This window comes from Suncus etruscus, chromosome 11, assembly GCF_024139225.1.
Source record: "Suncus etruscus isolate mSunEtr1 chromosome 11, mSunEtr1.pri.cur, whole genome shotgun sequence".
Taxonomy (NCBI): domain Eukaryota; kingdom Metazoa; phylum Chordata; class Mammalia; order Eulipotyphla; family Soricidae; genus Suncus; species Suncus etruscus.
This window is the reverse complement of record NC_064858.1, coordinates 107669042-107690073: the sequence shown is the minus strand read 5'-3', so window position 1 is coordinate 107690073 and position 21032 is coordinate 107669042. Positions and strand designations below refer to the sequence as shown.

General features: G+C 42.0%; 1 protein-coding gene across 1 annotated transcript in view; it reads right to left on the bottom strand.

Moving 5' to 3' along the window:
* The window catches only part of CACNA1C (calcium voltage-gated channel subunit alpha1 C), a 657609-nt gene that overhangs the window by 33448 nt on the left and 603129 nt on the right, over positions 1 to 21032 (bottom strand). Inside the window, exons 22-29 of the mRNA XM_049783035.1 lie at positions 16833 to 16939; positions 14525 to 14612; positions 13649 to 13756; positions 12628 to 12680; positions 12189 to 12335; positions 10284 to 10485; positions 8034 to 8192; positions 7292 to 7402 (exon numbers count right to left, since the gene is read on the bottom strand). Coding sequence (XP_049638992.1) covers positions 7292 to 7402; positions 8034 to 8192; positions 10284 to 10485; positions 12189 to 12335; positions 12628 to 12680; positions 13649 to 13756; positions 14525 to 14612; positions 16833 to 16939 — 975 coding nt within the window. The remainder of the gene's footprint in view (positions 1 to 7291; positions 7403 to 8033; positions 8193 to 10283; positions 10486 to 12188; positions 12336 to 12627; positions 12681 to 13648; positions 13757 to 14524; positions 14613 to 16832; positions 16940 to 21032) is intronic.

Sequence of the window (21032 nt, the reverse complement as noted above, 5' to 3'; positions counted from 1 at the left end):
CCCCATCCATAAGAGCCCTCCCTGCCTTCTCTTCTCTTCTCTTCTCTTCTCTCTCTGTGGACCTCCAGCTGGCTGTAGAATGCTTACTGTGATGCCTCTGGGTGAAAGAGGGAAACCAATATGATAGATATTTACTGAAAGAAGATTTCAGTAATGGAGGCTTCAGGCATGAGTAACTTGGCAAGCTGGAATATTAGGCTAAAAATTTCTTTGCTGCAGAATTGGCCCTCACTAGACACCCCTGCTGTACTCCATCTTCTCCTATGCTCACTTCTCTCCTCACACTGAACTCCTCTACCCCATTAGTCCACAAGCTCAATGAAATGAAGTTAGGTGGACGACCTTTCTACTTTGACCATGCCCTGGGGTATCTCCCAACAATCCCCTCTCAGTAGGGCTTGTGTCCACCCACATGAGTGCCAATAGGTAGATAGATAGATGATAGATAAATAGATAGATGATGGATCAATGGATGGATGGATAAATAGATGATAGATGGATGGATGGATGGATGGATGATAGGTAGATGGATAGATTCTGAGAAATAAATTTCATTTACATATAAGCTAACTAGCTGTGTTCTAGAAGCCAGAAAAGACTTAGATAATCCTCATTAAAGATTATATCAAGGACAAAACAAAGGCTTGTATTATATCAAGGACAAAACAAGGGTTGTAGACACACTCTGCTTTCTCACCCCCAGTGCACTAAACATGATTCTATATAATATATAGATATATAATATAGAGATAATATATATACTATATAATATATAGTTAGTGGAGAAAATAGAGGAGAATGGGAACCACTAGAACATTGGAAGACACAAGACTCCTGAATTTCAAGGTACAGTTGGAAATAAGAGGAAGGCAGCTTGTCCTGGCTTACAGGGGTGGAGATACCCTTTCTCAGAAGCAGATGCTCACAACGTAGGGCAGAGGCTCTGTATTCTTCAGCTCTGCTCATTTCTCAGTGTGGCTTAGCAGTTAAGCCCAGGCCAAGTACTGCCCAGCTCTGTGTTGGCAGCCACTTGAGCAGGGAACCTCTGACCTCCCAAGTGCCACATGTTTCAGGCCCCCTTTTGATTGTGCTGGCTCATCTTTGCTCCTAAACAAGGGGAGTGCCAAGATGCCCCCTCTAGACGCTAGGATGAGAGAGGGGCATCATGTGCTTGGTCAACATCAGACATGTCCACCAACTTCAGCCTCTTTCTGCCTCTGTTCTCCAAGGAAAGCCAAGGCATCATGGCCTGCATTGCCTTGCTCCTGAAAGGTAACAGGGATGCCAAACAGCTCTGAAAGAACAGAAAATATTGTTGCAGACTGAACTCCTATTCTGCTGTTGGCTGACACTGTAAAATGCCAATTGGATTTTCAGTGTTTGTGGGCAGGTGATAAGAAACCATCCCAGAGAGTTTCCATGGCATGAGAGAGCTGGTCAAATAAGCTGGAGGTGAGGGTAAGAAAGTTCAGGTGTGACTGCAAGGCTGGTGCCCAATGTGAAAGAGGTGTCTGAATTATGACCATCAGACTCTAATCAGCCCCTCCACCCCCCGAGATGTGCAAGCACAAGGCTTTGCACTCCTGAGAAGGTCTGCAAGAGCCAGATGGGAGATCAAGAATTCCATTTCTTCAGGGCACTAGAAGTCTAGTCAGAAATTCTCCTTATAAATTCAGGACTAGGAGGAAAAGTGGTTGATGTCCTGGTTCACACCAGGGACAGACATGAGATTCCACTTGAGGCAGGAGACTAAGTATAAACACCAATGAAAATATTCTTCCACCCCTAGATGGGATGCTAAAAGATCTAGGTGGGGATTGAATCAGAGGAATGATGCCTCAGTTCTTGCAGCCGAGAAAGACTGGGAGATCCAAGGCTGAAGGAAGAACAAGCCAAGTGTAGAGAAATCCCACCACACACTTCCCAAGCAGAAATCTCCACCTAGTTCACAGGGCTTCCTTTAGGACGGTATTGCTATGATGGTATTCCATTTCTGACTAATGGTTGGAGAAAGAGAGTGAGATAAACCACCTAGATACATGAATCAAAGAAGCTGAGTTTAAAAGGCAAGCCAGAGAGAGGGAAACAGAATCTGGAAGGTCATGGGGAAGAGACAGTATCTAGAGCTGCACAGCCTCTCCAGGACCCACTAGAAGCTTGGGGCTATCTAAATGCAAATTCAGAGAAACACAAATTGCTCAGTTCCCTGGCTGCACTGGCCCTATTTCAAGTACTCAGTAGCCACAGGAGGCCAGTGGCTTTATTGCAGACAGGGCTTGTGGGAGATTCTCATTAGATGGAGCTAGTCCACAAACATCCCTTCATCCTTCAGATCTGAAGTGCTTTGGGGTCCTAATTTGTCTACAATCTGAATGGGAGCCTAGGGGCTTCCTAACTCATATTTATGAAAACCAGAGCTGAGCAGGGTCAATGAGCCTTTTCACTCGTCTCTCTGGACTGTTCTCAGGCTGAGAATGAGTGGACCTGGTAGACTAATTATTTGTTTTGCTTGCTTTTGGTGGTGGTGGTGGTGGGGTTATACCTGCTGGTGGTCAGGGCTTACTTCTGACTCTGTACTCAGAGATCATCTCTCTATTAGTACTTGGGGATCATATGGGGTGATGGGGTTAGAATATGGGTCTCGCAATACCCGCTTGTAAGGCAGGTAGGTTCCTTACCTGCCATACTAACTCTCCAAAGGCATGCTAAGGCTTTGAGTAGAGAATGCTGCTAAGGTGAAATCCTCTCCAGTTTCCGTCCTGAGTGGGCAAAAGCCAAGAGGAATGCAGTTCGTCTTAGTGACTGCATTTTCACCTTCTATCCCATTCCCCCATTGTGGCCGGGAATCTTCCACTGGGCTGTACCTTTGACCCCGGGCTGTCTGGTTTCGATAGAGAAGACACTGACTGGTACATTCTTCCTTGCCCATCATCCTTGCTGAGTCATTGTCAGCAGCAGATCCCTCACAGCTAGGTGATGTCATCAGCCCTTCTGGTACTGAATACTTAGCTGACAGTGGAGTTTCTGTGATTGGCTCTTGTTTGGAAACCAGGGTCTGCCTTATCCCTCCATGGTGATATCAATAGTTGCCTAAAGGAGTAAAATGTTGGACCATCCAATGTCATCCTAGAGCCTCAAGGACAAGCTTAAATGGTTCCTTCTTCTGCCATTCATATGTTGGGTGAAGTTCAACCTGAACTTTTTAAATTAGAATTTGACTTAAAGATAACTGGGATCAAACTGAAGAAAAATATAACATCTTTACAATACTGAGAATTCTAATTCATTAATATGACTGATTTCTTTACTTGAAGTCTTCTTTAATTCTTCACTACAAAATTTCATCTTTTTCTCTACAGAGATCTTTGATAATTCTTATAAATTGTATTCCTAAATAAAGTTGTTTTTCAAAGATGATCAAGAGGATTATCTTACTTTTATTTTGTCCATTGTGATACATTTTAGTTTGTGACAGGGAAATAATTCAGCTATTTAGTTATCTTCAGGTCATCTTAACAAAAACTCTTCCATGCTCACCAGCTAGAGTCTCTGCTTCTCTCCTAGCTAAAACTCCTACTTCCAAGGGAAAGTGTTTCCTTTGGCTGGCTACTAGATAACATTTCAAATAAATTCTCAATTCAAGTCAAATCTACCATCTAGATTATCTTTCCATATATCAGATACCTGATTACATTCTTTGAAACTACAATTCATCCCTCTGTGTGTGTTTGGAACAGAACATTAACTAAAGAGAAAGGGCAGCTGGGTTTAAGGTAGAAATTTACTGATATAAACAGATGTTTTTCATGACATAGAGAGAAGACATATAAACTTAGACCTTGGGTATCTACCTCACTATGAAGACAATGCAAGAAAGAAGGAAGCAAGAATACAAGCTGACCAGATTCACAATCAACCACCAATCACAGAGACGAAAAGGACAGATAAGAAAATCAAACTATGACAATTTCAGATTATTTGTCCCTGAAGCTTACTAAACTGCCAACGTTCTCGCCGCTTCCCTGCCCAATAGCTAATGCTTACAAGTGCCAACACACATCACATTATAACACCAGTCCTGCAGATGTACCCGAAGGTGCAGAGCAGAATACCACTTAGTGCTGAGGTTCAGTTCATGCTGTTCTGTATCTCATAAACCACTAGTTTCTGGACCAGGTGCAGCCATATATTTCTGTGTGACTTTCCAGTCATGTCTGCCTAGGATTTTTTGTCTGAAACTTTAAGGGAATGTTTTTCCTGACTTCATTCCTAAAGACTTAGTTTGACAGAATCCCTGCTTTCCAGCCCATTGATCCCTACACTACTGGTCAGCCTTCTGTGAGCAGTCAGCCCTAGAAAGTTGACTGCTCCATTACCAGAAGGACCTTTCAAGGTATTCTCAGAACAGATGCAACTTTCTCTCTCTTTCCACCAACTGCCTTGATGCCATATGAGACACACTAGAATGGCTCTCTTCCTTCCTGGGGAAAAGTTTCTTGTTTTCAATGCATCCTCTCACTGAGAAAAATAATGTATGAGGAGGTACTATTTGAGTTATATCAACCAACATTTCTCAATTGGAGGAGTCATCTGGTCCCCATGAACCAATGCCCTGAAGATATTCCAAAGGATTCAAGGATAAAAATTGTGTAAATGAGGGCATGTAATAAATCTAAGGGCCAACTGGGAGTATGGAGAATGGGGGAACACAGATAGAAACAAGGCCAGAGGGAACTTTGGTAAGAAAAAGGCTGAGAACACTGGTTTAGACCACCACATCTAGCCAATTCTCAGACAACTGGTTTGTTCTCTGATATAAGGATATAAGCCCAGTGCCCTTGAGGAAAAGATTTCTACAGGACCTGACTTGGATTCATGCAGGTCTGGGACAATCTCGTGCTCAGGAGGCATGATTCAGCAAGTCCACTATGGACTGCATCAGCCTTCAACAGAAACACATCTGAGTCAATTGTGGAATGACTCAAGGCTTTGAAATATTTAATGAAAGCAGGTGAAAAAGAAGTCAGTCCCCTAATTGTTAGAGGCTGATATTGGAGACTGAAGCTATGCTTAACCTGACTTCACCCACCCAGCTTGACTGGTGATATTGCAGTGTGCCTTGAGCCAGAGAGCAGAATTGAGACCACTCATGGACAGAGTTTTTGTAGATCCTCCTGATGTGACCAGGGACACTCAGTGATTCTTTCTATGCCCCTAAATATAACTGTATTTGCAAGGGGAAGTAAAAATAGTACTCCCTGAACACAAGAATTCACCAGATGACTTTCATTAGGTGTATTCTCTGAAAATTAGCCAAGATCCCTAGGCATTCTGAGTGACAGGATGAATCAACACTACAAAAACACCATGTTTTCTTTTAAGTCCCTCAACAGCTGAGTCCTTCTTTCTGAAAAGAGCCCAGAAAAAAACACCTGACAAAGGAAGATGCTTGCTAATAGCTTGGGGTAATGAAAAACATTTAAACTACACAGTCAGAGGTACTCGATTCTATACCCAGTTCTACCCCTTAGTAGATGTGTAATTAATATCACAGTCACCGTTATGACATTTACTCCCCTTTCTCTAAAATGAAAATGCTAATAACTTTTTGAAGGGGGATGTTTTGAGGATTACATGCAATTAGGCATCTGGAGTACATTCTAGGTTATCAAGAAATGTTAGTTGAATACTAATTCCAAGATGATATGAAGAGTTTGTCAATGAACAAGGCTTCAACATCCAAGGAGCATCTCTCTATTCCAATTAATCTCCGAACCAGTAAAATTATGAATTTGAATGAAATATAGTAGAGCCAAGATCATTAAAGGGCTGGAGCACATGCCTGACGTGTGGAGGCCCTGACTTAGCTCCCAGGTATGTCACACCCACAAGCACTGCTGGATCTGAACAGCACCAGAACTCCAGGTCTGAACTTTGAACCATCCAGCCTGCAAAGCCCAATACAATATTAGGCTTCCTGAGCACTGCGTGGGAGCACACCTCCCTAAAAAAGAATGGAATATATCACCAGGAACTCTCCCTTTTGCCTCCTGTTGGTGTGTGTTGAATCTGAAAAAACAAACTAATAAAGGGGGGGATTTAGATTATGAGAGGAATTATGTATATCATATACATATACATATATCATATATCATATATCATATACATATATCAGATATGTTACTGTATAAAAGTTTTAGAAGCAATTCTCAGTGCTGCCCATGGTATTTCTGCAAGCCAGTGAGATCAGGAGTTATTGGCTACCTTCCCTCAGCAGGAACTTCTCAGACTGTGACTTCCAGGCCAATGAGTGCATAGCTATGACCCTATTTTTCAGGGCTAAAGATATATAGTGTGGCTCACTCAGATTGCTTCATTATCCAGGAGAATGAGTGGGCTAGGGGACACACAGATAATCCAAAGTGACAAGTGACCCAGTCTTTCCAACCCTGCTTCAATCAATGATTGCTTCTAATCTCTCCCAGTCTTTTGCTGTCATTTGTCTAGAAGCTTCTTTCATGGAGTCATTTCTTTTCCTTAACTAGAAAGTACAAGGGAGCAATGTTATAGCCTCTGATATGAGACCACAGGATTCCTGAGTTTGGGACACAGACCTCTGCATTGAGTTTTTAGTGAGGCTGGTCTGTGTGGCTGATAAAATGGGAGGAGGAGAGAACAGAGACTTGAATAGACCTGGTGGCCTGCACCTGTAGAGATCTGCTTTGCCATCTGTGGGTATAATTTTATTGAGAAAATGTACTGGGTGACAGGGATGAGAGAGGGTGAAAAATAGGAGAAGGACCATCACTTGCCTCCCTTAGAAGAAAAGGCTCAGCTGAGAGAGGGATTTATTTCCCATACATCCCAGCTATTGTCTAGATCAGAGGTTCCCAAATTTATTTGGCCTACCACCTCCATTTCAGAAAATAGTTAATTCAAGACTTTCAAAAAATCTACCCTCATGAAGCAAACTAACAGAAAACAAATCCAAATTTTATCAAAGGCTACTACGACTCTAACATTATTCCAGAATTCCCCATGGGCGATATCATCCATTTTGGGAAACACTGGTTTAGATTCCATGAACTGAGATTGAGATTATGTTCAGTCTGGTTATCTGGTCCAATTAACACTTGGCAGGTTTAGAAGCTAGAGCATTTATCTTGGGAGAAGGGATGGTCTTTCGTTGGTTATTTCTTTCTCTCATTCTTTTCCCTTTGATCCGGGCACTCCCTTCTCCCCTCCATCCACCTGGCAACTGTAGTCCAGTTGCCTTCTCTCAGAGGCCTACCTTGGGCTTGAAGGCAATGAGCTTCAGAATCATTTCCACAGTGAAGAGGCCAGTGAAGAGCATGTTGAGGATATTCATGGCGATTTTGAACAGGCAGCTCTGACCGTAGTGCTGAGGGGAGGGAAGGAGCCATGAAGACAAGTTGGACATTTCTATTCCTTACCACCTGCCTCTCCGCAGAAGTCTTACTTCAACCAAGCACTGGAGAGCTATCCTCATCTTTGCGGGTAGTCAGGTGGACTCAGGAAACCCTACATATTGTTCTTTCCTTCTAGGCCATCTCTGAACCCGTGGCAGGCTGAGTTCTGTGCTCCTGCTCCAACTGGTTACCAACTCCCTGGGATCACCCAGCATTCAAGTGAGTGCTCAACTCTTGGGCAGGGGCTGTCACTTCAATCTCCACAGCTCTGGCATTCATGAGAATAACAAATGGTTTCCAGTTCTCCCTCTCCTCTCCCTTTCCTTCTCTCACCATCTCATCCATGCAGGTCCCTGGAGTTTATCTTTAAGGCCCTAAGGAGAAGTTTGTCCTTAAAAGGAATTTTGTCTTTCTCAAAGTGGGGGGAAATGGAAACTCTTCTCCTCTCCAGCTCCACTGGTAAACATGAAGGTGAAAAAATTACAGAAACAACCATGCACTTCTATAATGTTTCTTCATATCCAGCACTACCTCCCTACGCACATATATACATCGTTTCTTCCCCATGCAGGCTTCATGGAACCAGGGTCTCCCCGGACTGACCTGCATGGCCAAGCAGATGGTGTTGAGTAGGATGAGGACAAACATCAGGTACTCAAAGTAGGTGGAGTTGACCACGTACCACACTTTGTACTGGTGCTGGTTCTTGGGGATGTACCTCCGCAGGGGCCGGGCCTTAAGGGCATATTCCACGCACTGTCGCTGGAAGAGGTGGACATGGCACAGGAATGGGAGAAAGCGGGGTTAGTTACCCGGGTTATGTTGGAGAAATGGCTCAGAAAGTTGTGACCTGGATGAAATACATCACCAGGGGGTCTCTCTAGGAGGTAAGCTATTAACCTGTTGTAGCTTGAGATAAAATTTGGGTATTAGCATTTCTTTTTATCAGTCCCCTAATCAAGGAGAAAATCTCCTCTTTATCAAGATTGTAATCCAGGGATCTTTATCTCTCCTTCCATCTTTTTGTCTCACTAAATGGTCTACAGCCTGACATTTATACACTGCAATTGACTTCACAGTAAGTTGGTCATCTTTTATTTCTTCTACCATAGACTTCCATGAAGCAAAGCCACTTCTACGTATTTTATTTCTGTCCTAAGCCAATCTATCTTATTTACCAGTGTTCACAAATCAGAAGGTAATTTTTAGAGAGGGGGTAAAATCTTAGACTAGATTCATGGACCCACATGAATCCATTTTCTGGTCCATTTTCTGGCAATGTGTGAAGATTACCAAATCAAGAATCTAGGAACTTCCAGCCTCTCTCTTTCCTCCAGGTTTCACATCCAATCTCAAAGCCTCAGAAATATCATTTATTATTGACTCCTATTCTTTCAATATTTACCACCATTTAGCATCTGAGAGTCTGGAGCCTCTTTTATCTACATTTCCTAATGACTCTTCTTTCCTCTCTTACTTCTGACCCAAAGTCAATCCAATGGCCAGAATGATGAATTTGGATCAAAACCCAAGTTATTGATGCCACAATTCTTGAGGGGTTTATCTGGTATAGCTGGGAGAGTTCTGAACAAAACAAAACAGCTCCTCTCCATCACTTTGGTTCCATCATCATCACTGACAGTAATACATTGTCTCTGGATTCTTACAGGACCATAATTGAAGGATCCTGGTGACTAAATTCCAGAGTCCACCCTAATAACCTCACTGGTGGACTTTTTTTTAATAGGCTAACAGGCAATGTCACAGCACCAGACATTATCATATCACTCATCAGGCTTCACCAGGCAGACAATCTCCCCCATATCATGCACATATCTCTGCATTTTGATTATGAAACCTTTATATAGTAATTCTGCAAGGTATTCTCTTTTCACCACCAACTTCTAGTCCCACTCTTTCACTGTCCTGATTGCATCCCTCTTTATCAATGATGCCAACACACCTGGGCATTGCTTTTAAATTCTGAGTATGAGATTTATTTATTTTGCAAGTCTATCACCGTCTCATAAGTAGATGCTTAAAGTACATTTGTGGACTGAATGCAATGGAAATATGTGAAATGTGTGGAGTTCCTATCACTTAGGTTCTTTTGAAAGACAGTTTCTTTTTGAAAGTCTTGTGGAGGAGTAAACAGGTGCTCTCAGTGTTGTTCAATCTTCAACAGACATTCTGCAGTCCTCTACAGGTTTATCAGTTGTTTTACAAAGGTTGAGAACGTTGAAAACAGTGGTAGATCAATCTTGCTTCTAAATTCTAGCCCATGAATCAGTATGTAGGATAGGTGCTGGTTTGTAGGTGTGAAGTTTGAAGTTTGAATATTGCCCTAGTATCTACCCTAAACTGTGGGTTGTAAACTCTTGGGGTCATTATATAACTATGAATGGTGATTACAAAGAACTTAAATTTTTGTTTTAAAGTAAATTAATTTGTGATTTATTATTAGTAAATTTTTATATGTACCTATTTTATATATCTATAGATATACCTATAGACTCAGGGTTATGTAAAAAATTATCGGTTCAAAAGGGTCACAGGTGTAAAACCATTAAGAAGCCCTGGACTAAAGGAGTCATTTTATTATTTTAATTCCTCTGTATAGGTAATGGCCCATGACCACTGTTTAAAAATCACTATGTTAAGTAGCAATAGATTTTGTTTGGACCAGCAGAAAATATCTGTGTCATAGCAGTAGTTTGTGGACTGACAGTTGAAACCCATTGAACTCGGACCCACTTAAAACCTCTCTTCGGGCCACAGGTTACCAACCGGTATCATTTTTCATGTGGTCTGCTTCATCTTCCCCATCTCGTTCATCCCCTTCCTGGGAGTTACCTGGTTCTTGTCCAGCTCACAGTTCTTATACTCCTGCTCCCCCTGTTCCTGGAAGGTGACGATGACGAAACCCACGAAGATGTTCATCATGAAGAAGGCAATGATGATGATGTAGATGATGAAAAAGATGGAGATCTCCACACGGTAGTTGTAGATAGGACCCTTGTCTTCAGTGTGGGAGTCGATGGAGCGGTACAACAGCCTAGAGAAGGAGAAAGACCCCACAGAGAGAACTAGAGAGTGTCATCTCTGGAACCATGCACTGCTTCTTCTGAGGTGTCTGGAATCAAGTCTTGGCTAGGAGTCAAACATCTGGCTTGAAGTCAGATATTCAGAATATCTGAATATTAGAACATCTGAATCTCAGAATATGTCATAGCTCTGCTCTATGACTTTCAGTAAAGCACTTAATAGCTTAATCTGAGTTTTTATGTAAAACCTCAATTCTTCACCTGCACTATAGATGCAATAACTTCAAATTTTTTGTCCTCTTTTTAAAATTAATATCTTTATTTAAACCTTGATTACAAACATATTGTGGTTGGGTTTCAGTCATGTAAAGAACAACCCCCTTCAACGGTGCAACATTCCCATCACCAATGTCCCAAATCTCCCTCCTCCCCACCCCACCCCACCCCGCCTATACTCTAGACAGGCTTTCCACTTCCCTCATTCATTCACACTGCTATGATAGTTCTCAGTGTAGTTATTTCTCTAACTGCACTCACCACTCTTTGTGGTGAGCTTCATGTTGTGAGCTGGAATTTCCAGCCTTCCTCCCTTTGTCTCTGAAAATTATTGCAAGAATGTTGTTGATGGAATGTATCTAAGGGTATTTTGAAGTTGTCAAGAACTATCTAAATGTAATATGAGTCATGGATACTGATTTCAAATATAAAGGATATTGGTAAATAGTGAGCTAATTTTGCAAATTGGCATGGACTGTTACAGAGGCTCTTAGAGTGAACATAAATTGCTAAATGTGCTTGAGACTGAATGTCCCTTTAGATAAAAGTCGTGTAAGAAAAATGGCCCATGCTTATTAGCAAAGACTTGAGTTTATACTTAGTTTGCCTATGTATTCATTCACAGAAACCTGGGTTCCATGACCATTAAGCTTGTTTCCTCTTTATAGACCATGCCTGTGTACTTTTTTCCTTTGCAGTCCTACAAAATAAGTGGTTTTCCTCTAGGTCTTACCTATACTTATAATATAATAATGATTCTTATCTGAGAGTCATATTCTATTGGCAATTTAGAATTTTATGACTTTTAGGTTTTAATTTCCTGAAGTATGAAGACATAATGAAAGTGGGATGGGGAAGTAGATGCCTATAATTAAAATCTACGGTGCATCGAATGCACTAGATTTCTGGGAGAGGTGATGCAGAATGAAGACCAGCCAGGCTAGTCTCAGCATGTAAACAATGCATCTTCAGTGCTATTTGGCCTCTGACATCTGTTCTTTATCACTTATCACTGACTATCGATGACAGTTTGTTTAAGGAGACTTGGGGAAGAGTCAGAATAGAGAAACCTCTTCCACTCTATCAGGCACAAAGCAGGTTGGGTGTGATTTGAATCTTATGGTATCCCCCAACTAGATGCCACATGGCTGAAGACAGAGACCCCTAACATTCTGACTAATTTTGAGCTAAAAAGAAATGACTGCCTTTTGGTTGGAATTTCTGAAATGTTGATGTCTTCCAGAATAAGAAAAGTCTATCTTTCAGCAGTGGCCAAGCCCTATAGACTGTTCAAAAATTCTATGCTCATTGTCTAGGAGGACACAGGTGTCTGACCACTAAGAATGAGTGTGAGACATTAAAAAAACTTGAATGTGGTTTGGAATTTCATCTGTCAGCTTCTAAATTAGGGTGAATAAGGGCTGATTAGCATACTTACTCTGGCCACCCTTCAAAGGTGGAGACGGTAAAGAGGGCCATCATGGCTGCCAGAACATTGTCAAAATCAAACTTGCTGTTCTCCCAGCTGCGAGGCTGAATGATCGGATGGTCAACCTCCCCATCTTTGTATGTGATGTAATTTCCCCTGAGAAAAGAGAAAAAGAAAGAGTGGGATCTCCCTGAATCCTTCCCATCAGATCTGCTGATATTTCCTGGCATGCTGAATGAGACTGGATAGTCTTATACTCCAGAACTATAGCTATAACCACTGGGAAGAACTTCAGCAGGTAGAATCTTCAGGAATTGATATTATATTTTTTGTCAAGAGGACCAGATTTTCTCTTAGAAAGGATAGGCAGTCTTCCTCTCATACCAGGTGTCACCCACCTCCCAAGGTTACCAGACTTGACCCTGGCTTCCCTGCAGCCTGTACTCACTTGCACTCTGCCTCGGTCTGTTTGGAACTATCTGAGCAGGTGTAGAGCTTTCCCTGGAAAGCAGAAGAGCAAAATCGTTGGAGATGTACATTAGTTATATAAGTACATTAAAAAAAATGTCAAGTGGTCATTTATAACTCAGCACTGTGCTGGGTTATGTGTGGGGACAAAACAAACCAGGAGAACAGAATTCAGACAAGGAAAGCATGACTTTTCAGCTATATAATGCAGTCAACAATACCAAAACTTCCACAGGAGTTAGTTTTTAAATATAGAATGCTTAGAGGCCAGAGAGATGGCACAGTAGTGACTAAGGTGCTTGCCTTGCAAGCAGCCAACCCTATTAAATCCCTAGCATTTCATATGGTCCTTTGAGACCCCTAGAAATGATTCCTGAGCACAGAGGTAGGAGTAAATCCTGGGGACTACCATGGGTGGCTCACGACCATCCCCAACTCAAAGAAAATGTAATGTCAAGTGTGAAAGCTAGTTCTGATATCTTAAGTGGATTTTGACTTGGAAAAGTGAATTGAATGGGAGAAAATTAGTGGAAATATTATGTATAGGAGGGAACAAGACTACTTCAAGTATAAAAACAAAAATGAAGGAATAAAGGCTCAAACAGCGGAAACCAAGGAGAATATTAGTCTATGTGCAGCTACATAGCCTTGTCAGAAAGCAACAAGAATGCATATGAGTAGTTACTAAGCTGAGAAGGTAAATATGATGTTGCTGACAATAGAAAACTATGGATTTTGAGCAAATGACTGAAATGGCTTTCAGAGAAAAGGTTCTCTCCCTTTCTTGCTGGAAGGATGAGGAAATACTTGAAAGAAAAAGTAAGGAACATTGAGTTCCATGTGGCAATGCCTTTTCCAAGCTAGTCCTTCCACTGGTCTGGGATTTTCAAGAAGGAAATATTTACCCCACGGCTGACTTTCTTCATCTCCCTAATTCCTTTCCTAGGAGAGCTGACTAGCAAGGAAGAAAATAGGACCACTAACCAGTACCAAAACTTTACCTTGAAGAGCTGGACACCGATGCAGGCGAACATAAACTGCAGCAGTGTTGTGACAATGACAATGTTTCCAATTGTCCGGATGGCAACGAACACACATTGAACCACATGCTGCAGGAAGGAGGACATATAGTTATAAGAAGTTCCTACAATATTAGTTTCCATTAATAGCCAAACCAGGAGTCTCTTTGTAGAGGTCAAATGGGTAGCCCTAGGCCACAAGTAAGGGAAATCAGTCTCAAAGAAACAAAATACCTTGGCAGCGTCACAAGTTGACTAAACTCAAGGCAACTCACTGTCCTCTCTGAGCTTTATATGCTACAGGGACAAAAGACAATTTTCTCCCTATTTTAGAGGGCTAGGAATTAAAGAATTCATCACCACATGGGGACACTGGGCTTGTAGATGGATCTCATTTTTTTAAAGAAATTTATTGAGACCATTGTGAATTGCAAGTCTTTCACAGTTACATTTCAGGCAGATAGGAACAGTGAATTAGGGCCATTCCTACCACCTGTGTTGACCTCCCTTCTCCCCTGTTCCCAACATGCAACCTCCACCCTTAGTCCCCGGGACTACTAGTATTGCTATTTAGCTTGTTATAGTTTGGGTCTCTTTGGATCTAATTTTTGTAAAAGTTGTGTTTAGCGATTCATATTCTGAAAGGCTATCTTGTCAATGTTCTGTTCATCAAGATACCAGGAGTGGAAGTGGGCCTGGAGATACAGGCAAGTGTGCTAACTCCAACATGGTACCCACTTGGTCTGCCCATTACCTCCTTCCTTTGCCTCTTCCCCATCTCAGTTTAGCTTACACCCACTTACTGTCTGGTAGATGCTTATCAGGTTAATGATCACCCATCTAGACACAACTTTTTACCTTCAGTCCTTTGGCTCTGTTAATGGCCCGAAGGGGCCTGAGTACTCGCAGAACTCGCAAGATCTTCACAACATTGATTGCACTAGACCTAGGAGAGAAGGCATCAGGGACATTAGTTTTCCTAGTTTGGGGTGAGGCAGGAAATTAAGATATCGGGATAATTTGCAGGCAAATTCAAAATGAACTTGAGAAAATATAATCTTATTTGTGGGTCTTCTATTAATTATAGAACAATTTTCTTTTCCCTTCATCCATTTCATAGTAATGTGATACTTGCCTATGATCCTGGAACTTTCCTTATACTAAATAATAAGAAAAGATGATTTCCAGTGAGTAATTAGCAATAGAATGTGTTACCAACAGTTGGGCAGAGATTAGATGTAGATGTGGAAAATCTGAATGTAAACTGTAGCTCTGCCTCTGTGAAATGGGATAGTTTTACCTTTATGAATTTTTTGTAAGGATTAAAAGAGAAAATGAGAATTGTCTAGTAGTGTGAAACTACAGTAAAAAAGAGACTACAAAAATGGTGGAACTTCAGGTCTCGTGGTTAAAGGTTATGGTTGTGGGGAGGAGGCATTTAAATTTTGATCTCATAGCAATGTCTTAGGTAGTTGACCCCAACATTTATGTGGAAAATTTATTCTGGTTCATTATGCACTCAGGACCTGAAGGATTTGAAGGAATGGATTCTATACGACATGATATACATATCTGGAATAATGAGGACATGTGAGAACTTCTGGAATCCTCAAGTTACTGCTATTCCCTACTTGGAAGAAAGCACGATGTCCCCCATAAGAAGCCCACATGGTTTCTAGAATTATCTATCTTCACTAGATGGAATTTGTTCAGCATGGCAGGTTAGTGAGAAACTCTGATGTATATTCCTACCCTCATATGCCAACTCTCAGATCCTCAGAATCTCCTATACTCACTTTGAGATCTAAACCATGCATGACATAGAAATGCTTCTTCATTCCTCACAGGGTAAGGGTGATATGCTCAGAGGTTGTGGGTAGAAAGAGATGGTTTCCCTCCTTCATGGTTCATCCCTATTTTTCACAGCATATTAGGAAAGGAGTCCCTCTTTGCATGGGATAATAATCAAGTTTATAGATTAGCTAAAAAATAGACAGACTCCAAAAAGGAATTCCAACTTCAAGATCAAGTTGTGATTGAATGGTCTGCTGGTATCCAAATCTAGACATGAGGCTCCAAGGTTGATTGACAGTTTTGGGTAATAGAATTTATAATCACAGAAAAGGATCTCCATCTTTGCATCCCACCCCTATTCTTTCTAGGCTGATCTTGAAAACACTTTGGAAAGAAGACACCTGGGACCTTTTTACTCTATCATGGGTGTGGCCAGGGGCAAGTCTCCTAATGTCTTAGTTCTCTCTATAGAATGATGAAAATAGCACCTGTCCCACCTACCTCCTAGGTGTTCTGTGAGACTCATTGAAGAGAGGATGTTAAAGAACTTTGAAAGTTAAAGTGAAGAATTACATAAGTTGTTTTCAAAACTTTTCAGCAACAACCAGAGCTTAAAAATATACAAAAGGCTATAGCCTGCATAATTAATAAACAGACTGGAAGAAAGATGCCAAACGTGGTTGGTATTTTTTTTAAAGCTACTCAGGTGAATCTGAGAACTTGTTTACAGAACTGGGATTATTTAGGGTTTATGTGTGTGAGAGCAGCATTTTGGAGGGGGTCCTGAGATATTCTTTGGAATGTTGGATTATGCGTGCATAAATCCCTAACATTAACAGTATTATAAATCACTGTGCCCCAAATAAAATAATTGAATAAAAATAAAGCCACCTAGGTGATCCTATTGTGTTTCCAAGATTGAAAAACATTGATTCTCTCCTCTCCCCTCATCCCAGGGGCTATGACTGGAGAAAGAGGAAAGAAGAGGACAGGTCGATAAACTAAAAACATGGTTGATCATGCTAACAGCTGATGCTTGGCAGATAAGGGCGGTGAAGGATACCCATGAACATCAGACACATGCTGAGGAGGTAGAACGGCCATGGAGACATTCCTCTCACTATGACTCAGTTTCCTACTGCAAGGCATGGAATGCTGAAACATTTAAGTGCATTGGATGGACCCTGAGTGTCACAGCCCTGAAGATATGGACATAAGAAATCAAAGCCCTGAGTTGTGTGACAGAGGCCCCAACTTAATCATATCACAATCATACAATGTTGGTCCTTCCAAAAAGGCCTTTTGGGGGGGGCTTGTTTGTTGTCTCTGATACCTGTTCCCAGTTGTGTGCCCCCCTTCATGTTCTACTCACTGGATGCCGAAGGAGATGAGGGACACGCTGACCACGAGCAGATCCAAGATGTTAAAGTAATTTCGGCAAAAAGAGCCCTTGTGGAGGAATGCCCCATAAGCAGTCATCTGTGGGGAGTCACAGAGAATCAGAGCATGAGTGGTTACTGACGGGCTCTAGAAACCATCTCCCTAACATACGCAAACTCACCACCACACCCACACCCTTTCACACCCACATATCATACACATACATACATACATACATACATACATACATACATACACACACACTGCCTTTTCCTCCCGTTGCATCCCTTCAGCAGGATTCTATCAAAGAACAGTGAGAGGACCAAGAGGACCGAGGCAAGCACAGACAGGACTGAAAGAGGACAGTGCTAAGTAAAGGTCTTTCCAACCAATTAAATACCACCAAAATATCCCCAGTTTAGGATGTCCAAATAGCTCCTATCCTTACAAGGATGCTTCAATCCTCTATTTGAAGTCTTTTAGATCAGATCTTGTCATCTTGTTCTTATTTCCACACTTCTCAAGTTCCTCCTAATTTGGTGAGGATGCCCATAGAGGATTTCCTTGACAAGCAAAATTCTCAATCTCTCCAAATTCTTCCCAGAGGATAGTGTAGGACACTACGCATCTGGACAAAAGCAGGGTGTACTTTTAGGAAAACTCATTTCCATTGAATGCTAAATATGCCTAAGTCCTGGGCAAACGTTTGTCCCTTGCAGTGTTGGTACAGTGGTCATCCTAATGGCCAATGGGACGTTATACTTGTACCTAGTCATTGGCAACCTCTACTATCTAGTGCCAGACTTTGTTCTCAAACATCAGAGCTGGGTATTCAAATAGGTGTTATGATACCATGACTAAGAAAACGGGCTCTGGAGCCAGACACCTTGAGTATGAACCTGAACCCAATTATTTCTTATTGGTGAGGCCTGAGGCAAGTTGCCGAATTTCTGAGTTTCCTTAAATGAAAACTATGGTGTCTGTAGTGTGCTATGCATCAACTGAATTATTGCATGTAAGCCATTTGGAAAACTGTACTGTAGTTAGTATGCTCCATAGAAGAGTTAACTGTCACTAAAGAAGTGGATCCTGGGGTTTAAGAGGTTGGGTTTGAATTGTGGATTCTTCCTGCATGAAGGAAACTCAGTATTCTCATCTATATGGAGGCACACGATTGTCTACTCTGTGAGGACATTCTGAAAAACAATGTGAAAGGCTCTGAAAACTCAATAGGGACCTAGGGGGTGACGACTGTGGCAGGGCTTGGCTATTATGACCTGCCTTTAAGCTTGGATAAAACCACTGTAGATGATCACAAATAATCTTTCTGATCTTATTGGTTAAAATGGAGAGCTAGTAGATTTTCAGGTTAAGGGGCACAAAAGGCCTATGGCCATGTAACATCAGCCAAAGGAAGTTCGGGGAGTTGACGACTGAGAGACCAACAGCGGCTCCCCAGTCATCAGGGGTCCAGCTCATCTCTTGGAATCAGAGCATGGCCAGGGCGGCTTGTCCGCGGAGCAATTCAAAAGCAAACACAGGGGAAATTGGCAAAAAATAGCTCTGGCAACCTAATTCCTTCTATTTATCTCTTGCAGCAGGAGGTCCCAGGAGACTCGGGCACCTGTGCCCTGCAACACTTTCTAGAAGTGGGTAGATTACATAAAAGGTTGCAAGGAATAGAATTGGAGCTCTCCCAAAAGTCCATCAGCCGGAGGGGCTTGCTACCCTTTCAGTGCAAAGTAGAGACCCTGGAGACTATACATGAAAGCTGTACGAATTTATATTAGCAAAGAACTTCTGCAGCTGTAGAAGGCCATGCCCCTTCCTGGCAAGTGCACGCAAGGAATGAGAGAGGCACTGGGTCTGATTCCTTCTTGTACCTGGCTTGGATATTGTTAGGACTCTCACAATGTTCCAGAGAGCTCTCAGCATTATCAGGCAAAGCAATTCTTGAACAAGAAGATAAAAGGGTGTCATTGACTTCTGACCTTTGCTTTTGGTGTCCTGTTTTTTCAGGAGTCCCTAAATGATATCAGCCTTTTAGAAAGTGTATTTTCCTGTGCACGCTTGCATAAGTACATATGTATGTGTGTATGTGTGTGTAAGCCCAGGAGTATAAGCCCAGGCAGAATCCATGGAAGAATGATCATAGGCTAAAGGGAAGTGGACACTGCCAAAATAAAACATTTATTTCAAAATTATCTGTGGTAACCAGGGCATCAGATAAAGATAAATTCAAATATCAAGTGCAGAGTATTCTATTGACCTGTTTTGTAGGTTGCCAGCCATTCGGATCCTGCTCCCTTGAGCCTTAGCTGGAATATATTTTATTTCAGAGAGAAAAAGATTGTGGCAGAGGATCATTGGATGTCTGATTTGGAAGAGCAAAAATATCCCTCCATTCAGCACGGTTGACAATCATTTCACTAAAGAGCTTATCTCATTCGTAAATGTCTTTTATCATTTGTAATTTCTACTGGTGGCTCTGGTTCACCTCTTGCCTTTCTATGGAACAGTCATTTGCAGCATTCTGCACCTTTCTCTCGGTCCTCGAATGTTCCTGGTACTAAATGTCTTTCTTGGGTTTTATTGCCTACCGTGGAAGGATCCTGGGCCTTCATACAGTAATTAAGCCCAGGAGGAAGTAGATACATAAAAATATACTGGGACTGGGTTTGTTCTGGGAAGCACACTGAGCATAAAGGAGAATCTAAGAAGACTAGGGTTGGTGGGGAGAAGGGAAGGTTTGGCCACCACAATGCTTGCAAAGTGACCTTTCTCTTTGGCTTGCATGGCAATCTCAAAGCAAAAACAGCACCATTGAAATCCACAGGAATGTTCTACAGTAGCAGAGGGAGAATTTTAAAGGCTTCTCTTGTCCCCAAAATTAATGTTGAGTTTCTGTGTTTCCCTGAGTTTGGGGTTCAGGAAAAATCACTTGGTCATAGGGAAGGATATTCTACACCCAGTCAGGGTCTTGTCAGATCTACTTGCCCAAAGTAGAAGAGAAACCCCAAGGAACAAGCCACTTGAAAGCAGGGTCAGAAGCTGAGGATCTGAGTAATTAATGGCTTCCTGGGGATAAGTATATGGTGGAAGTACACCATACTGTCCCTACTCGTATTTGCATGTGATATAATTGTCACCTACATTAAAAGGGAGCTCTCTGGAGCTCTTTTTGGGAAGTATCTATGGGCTACTGAACACATGTTCAGGCAGAGTCAGGAGTTTTCTTTAGCTTCTTGGGAGGATGCTGAAAATTTATATCACAATGCCCTTAGCTCTCTGCATAGATGAGAGAGAGAATGTTCTAGAGAATTTAGTACAGGATTAAGAAACAGATATTTAGAGCTCGAGAGATAGGGCAGTAGGTAAGTAGGATTCTTGAATCCACCCAACCTGAGCTTGATCCTCAGCACCACATATGGTTCCCCAAGCCCTGCAGGAATGTTATCTGAGCAGAGAAGCAGAAGGTAATACCTGACCACTGCTAGATGCAATAACCACAAATAAAAATAACTTTTGTTTTATGTCTTTGCTTCCTCAGGCTACTTCCCAACCAACCTCTGAAACAATGCAGTGCATGTCCATTGATCTGAGGACCTCCCACTCAAGACCTAAAACAAACTGAAGGCTCAGAAGATATCAGCACTTGTCTTTAAAACCCCTCAGGTGTGAGAAGAGCTCCTGATCTGAATTAGAACCATGATGACTATAATACAGGTCCAGCCAGCTGTCATGGCAGCTGTAGCAGGGAGCAATACACTGGAGATGGGCTTCTAAATTGGGTATCAGCATGATTCAGATCCAAAATTTTCTACTGTCTGGATTGTGCTGTGGCCCAGGGATCTTCTGGATGCGAGGAAGAAAAGAGAGTTCTTTGGTGATTTTTGTTGTTTTCTTGTTTATCTCTGGGCCACATCCAGATGTACTCATGGTTTACTCCTGGCTCTAAACTCAAGGGTCACTTATATGGTAGTGCTGAGGGACCATATGTGATGCAGGAATTGGATGTAGGTTGGCTGTGTGCAAGGCAAGCACCCTACCCACTCTAAAATCTCTCTACCTCAGGAAGGAGAATTGTAATAGAAGCAGGGATAACCTCCCCAGAGACTCGTGTGTGTGTGTGTGTGTGTGTGTGTGTGTGTGTGTGTGTGTTTAGGGAATTTTGGGGGGACAGCTGCAGCAG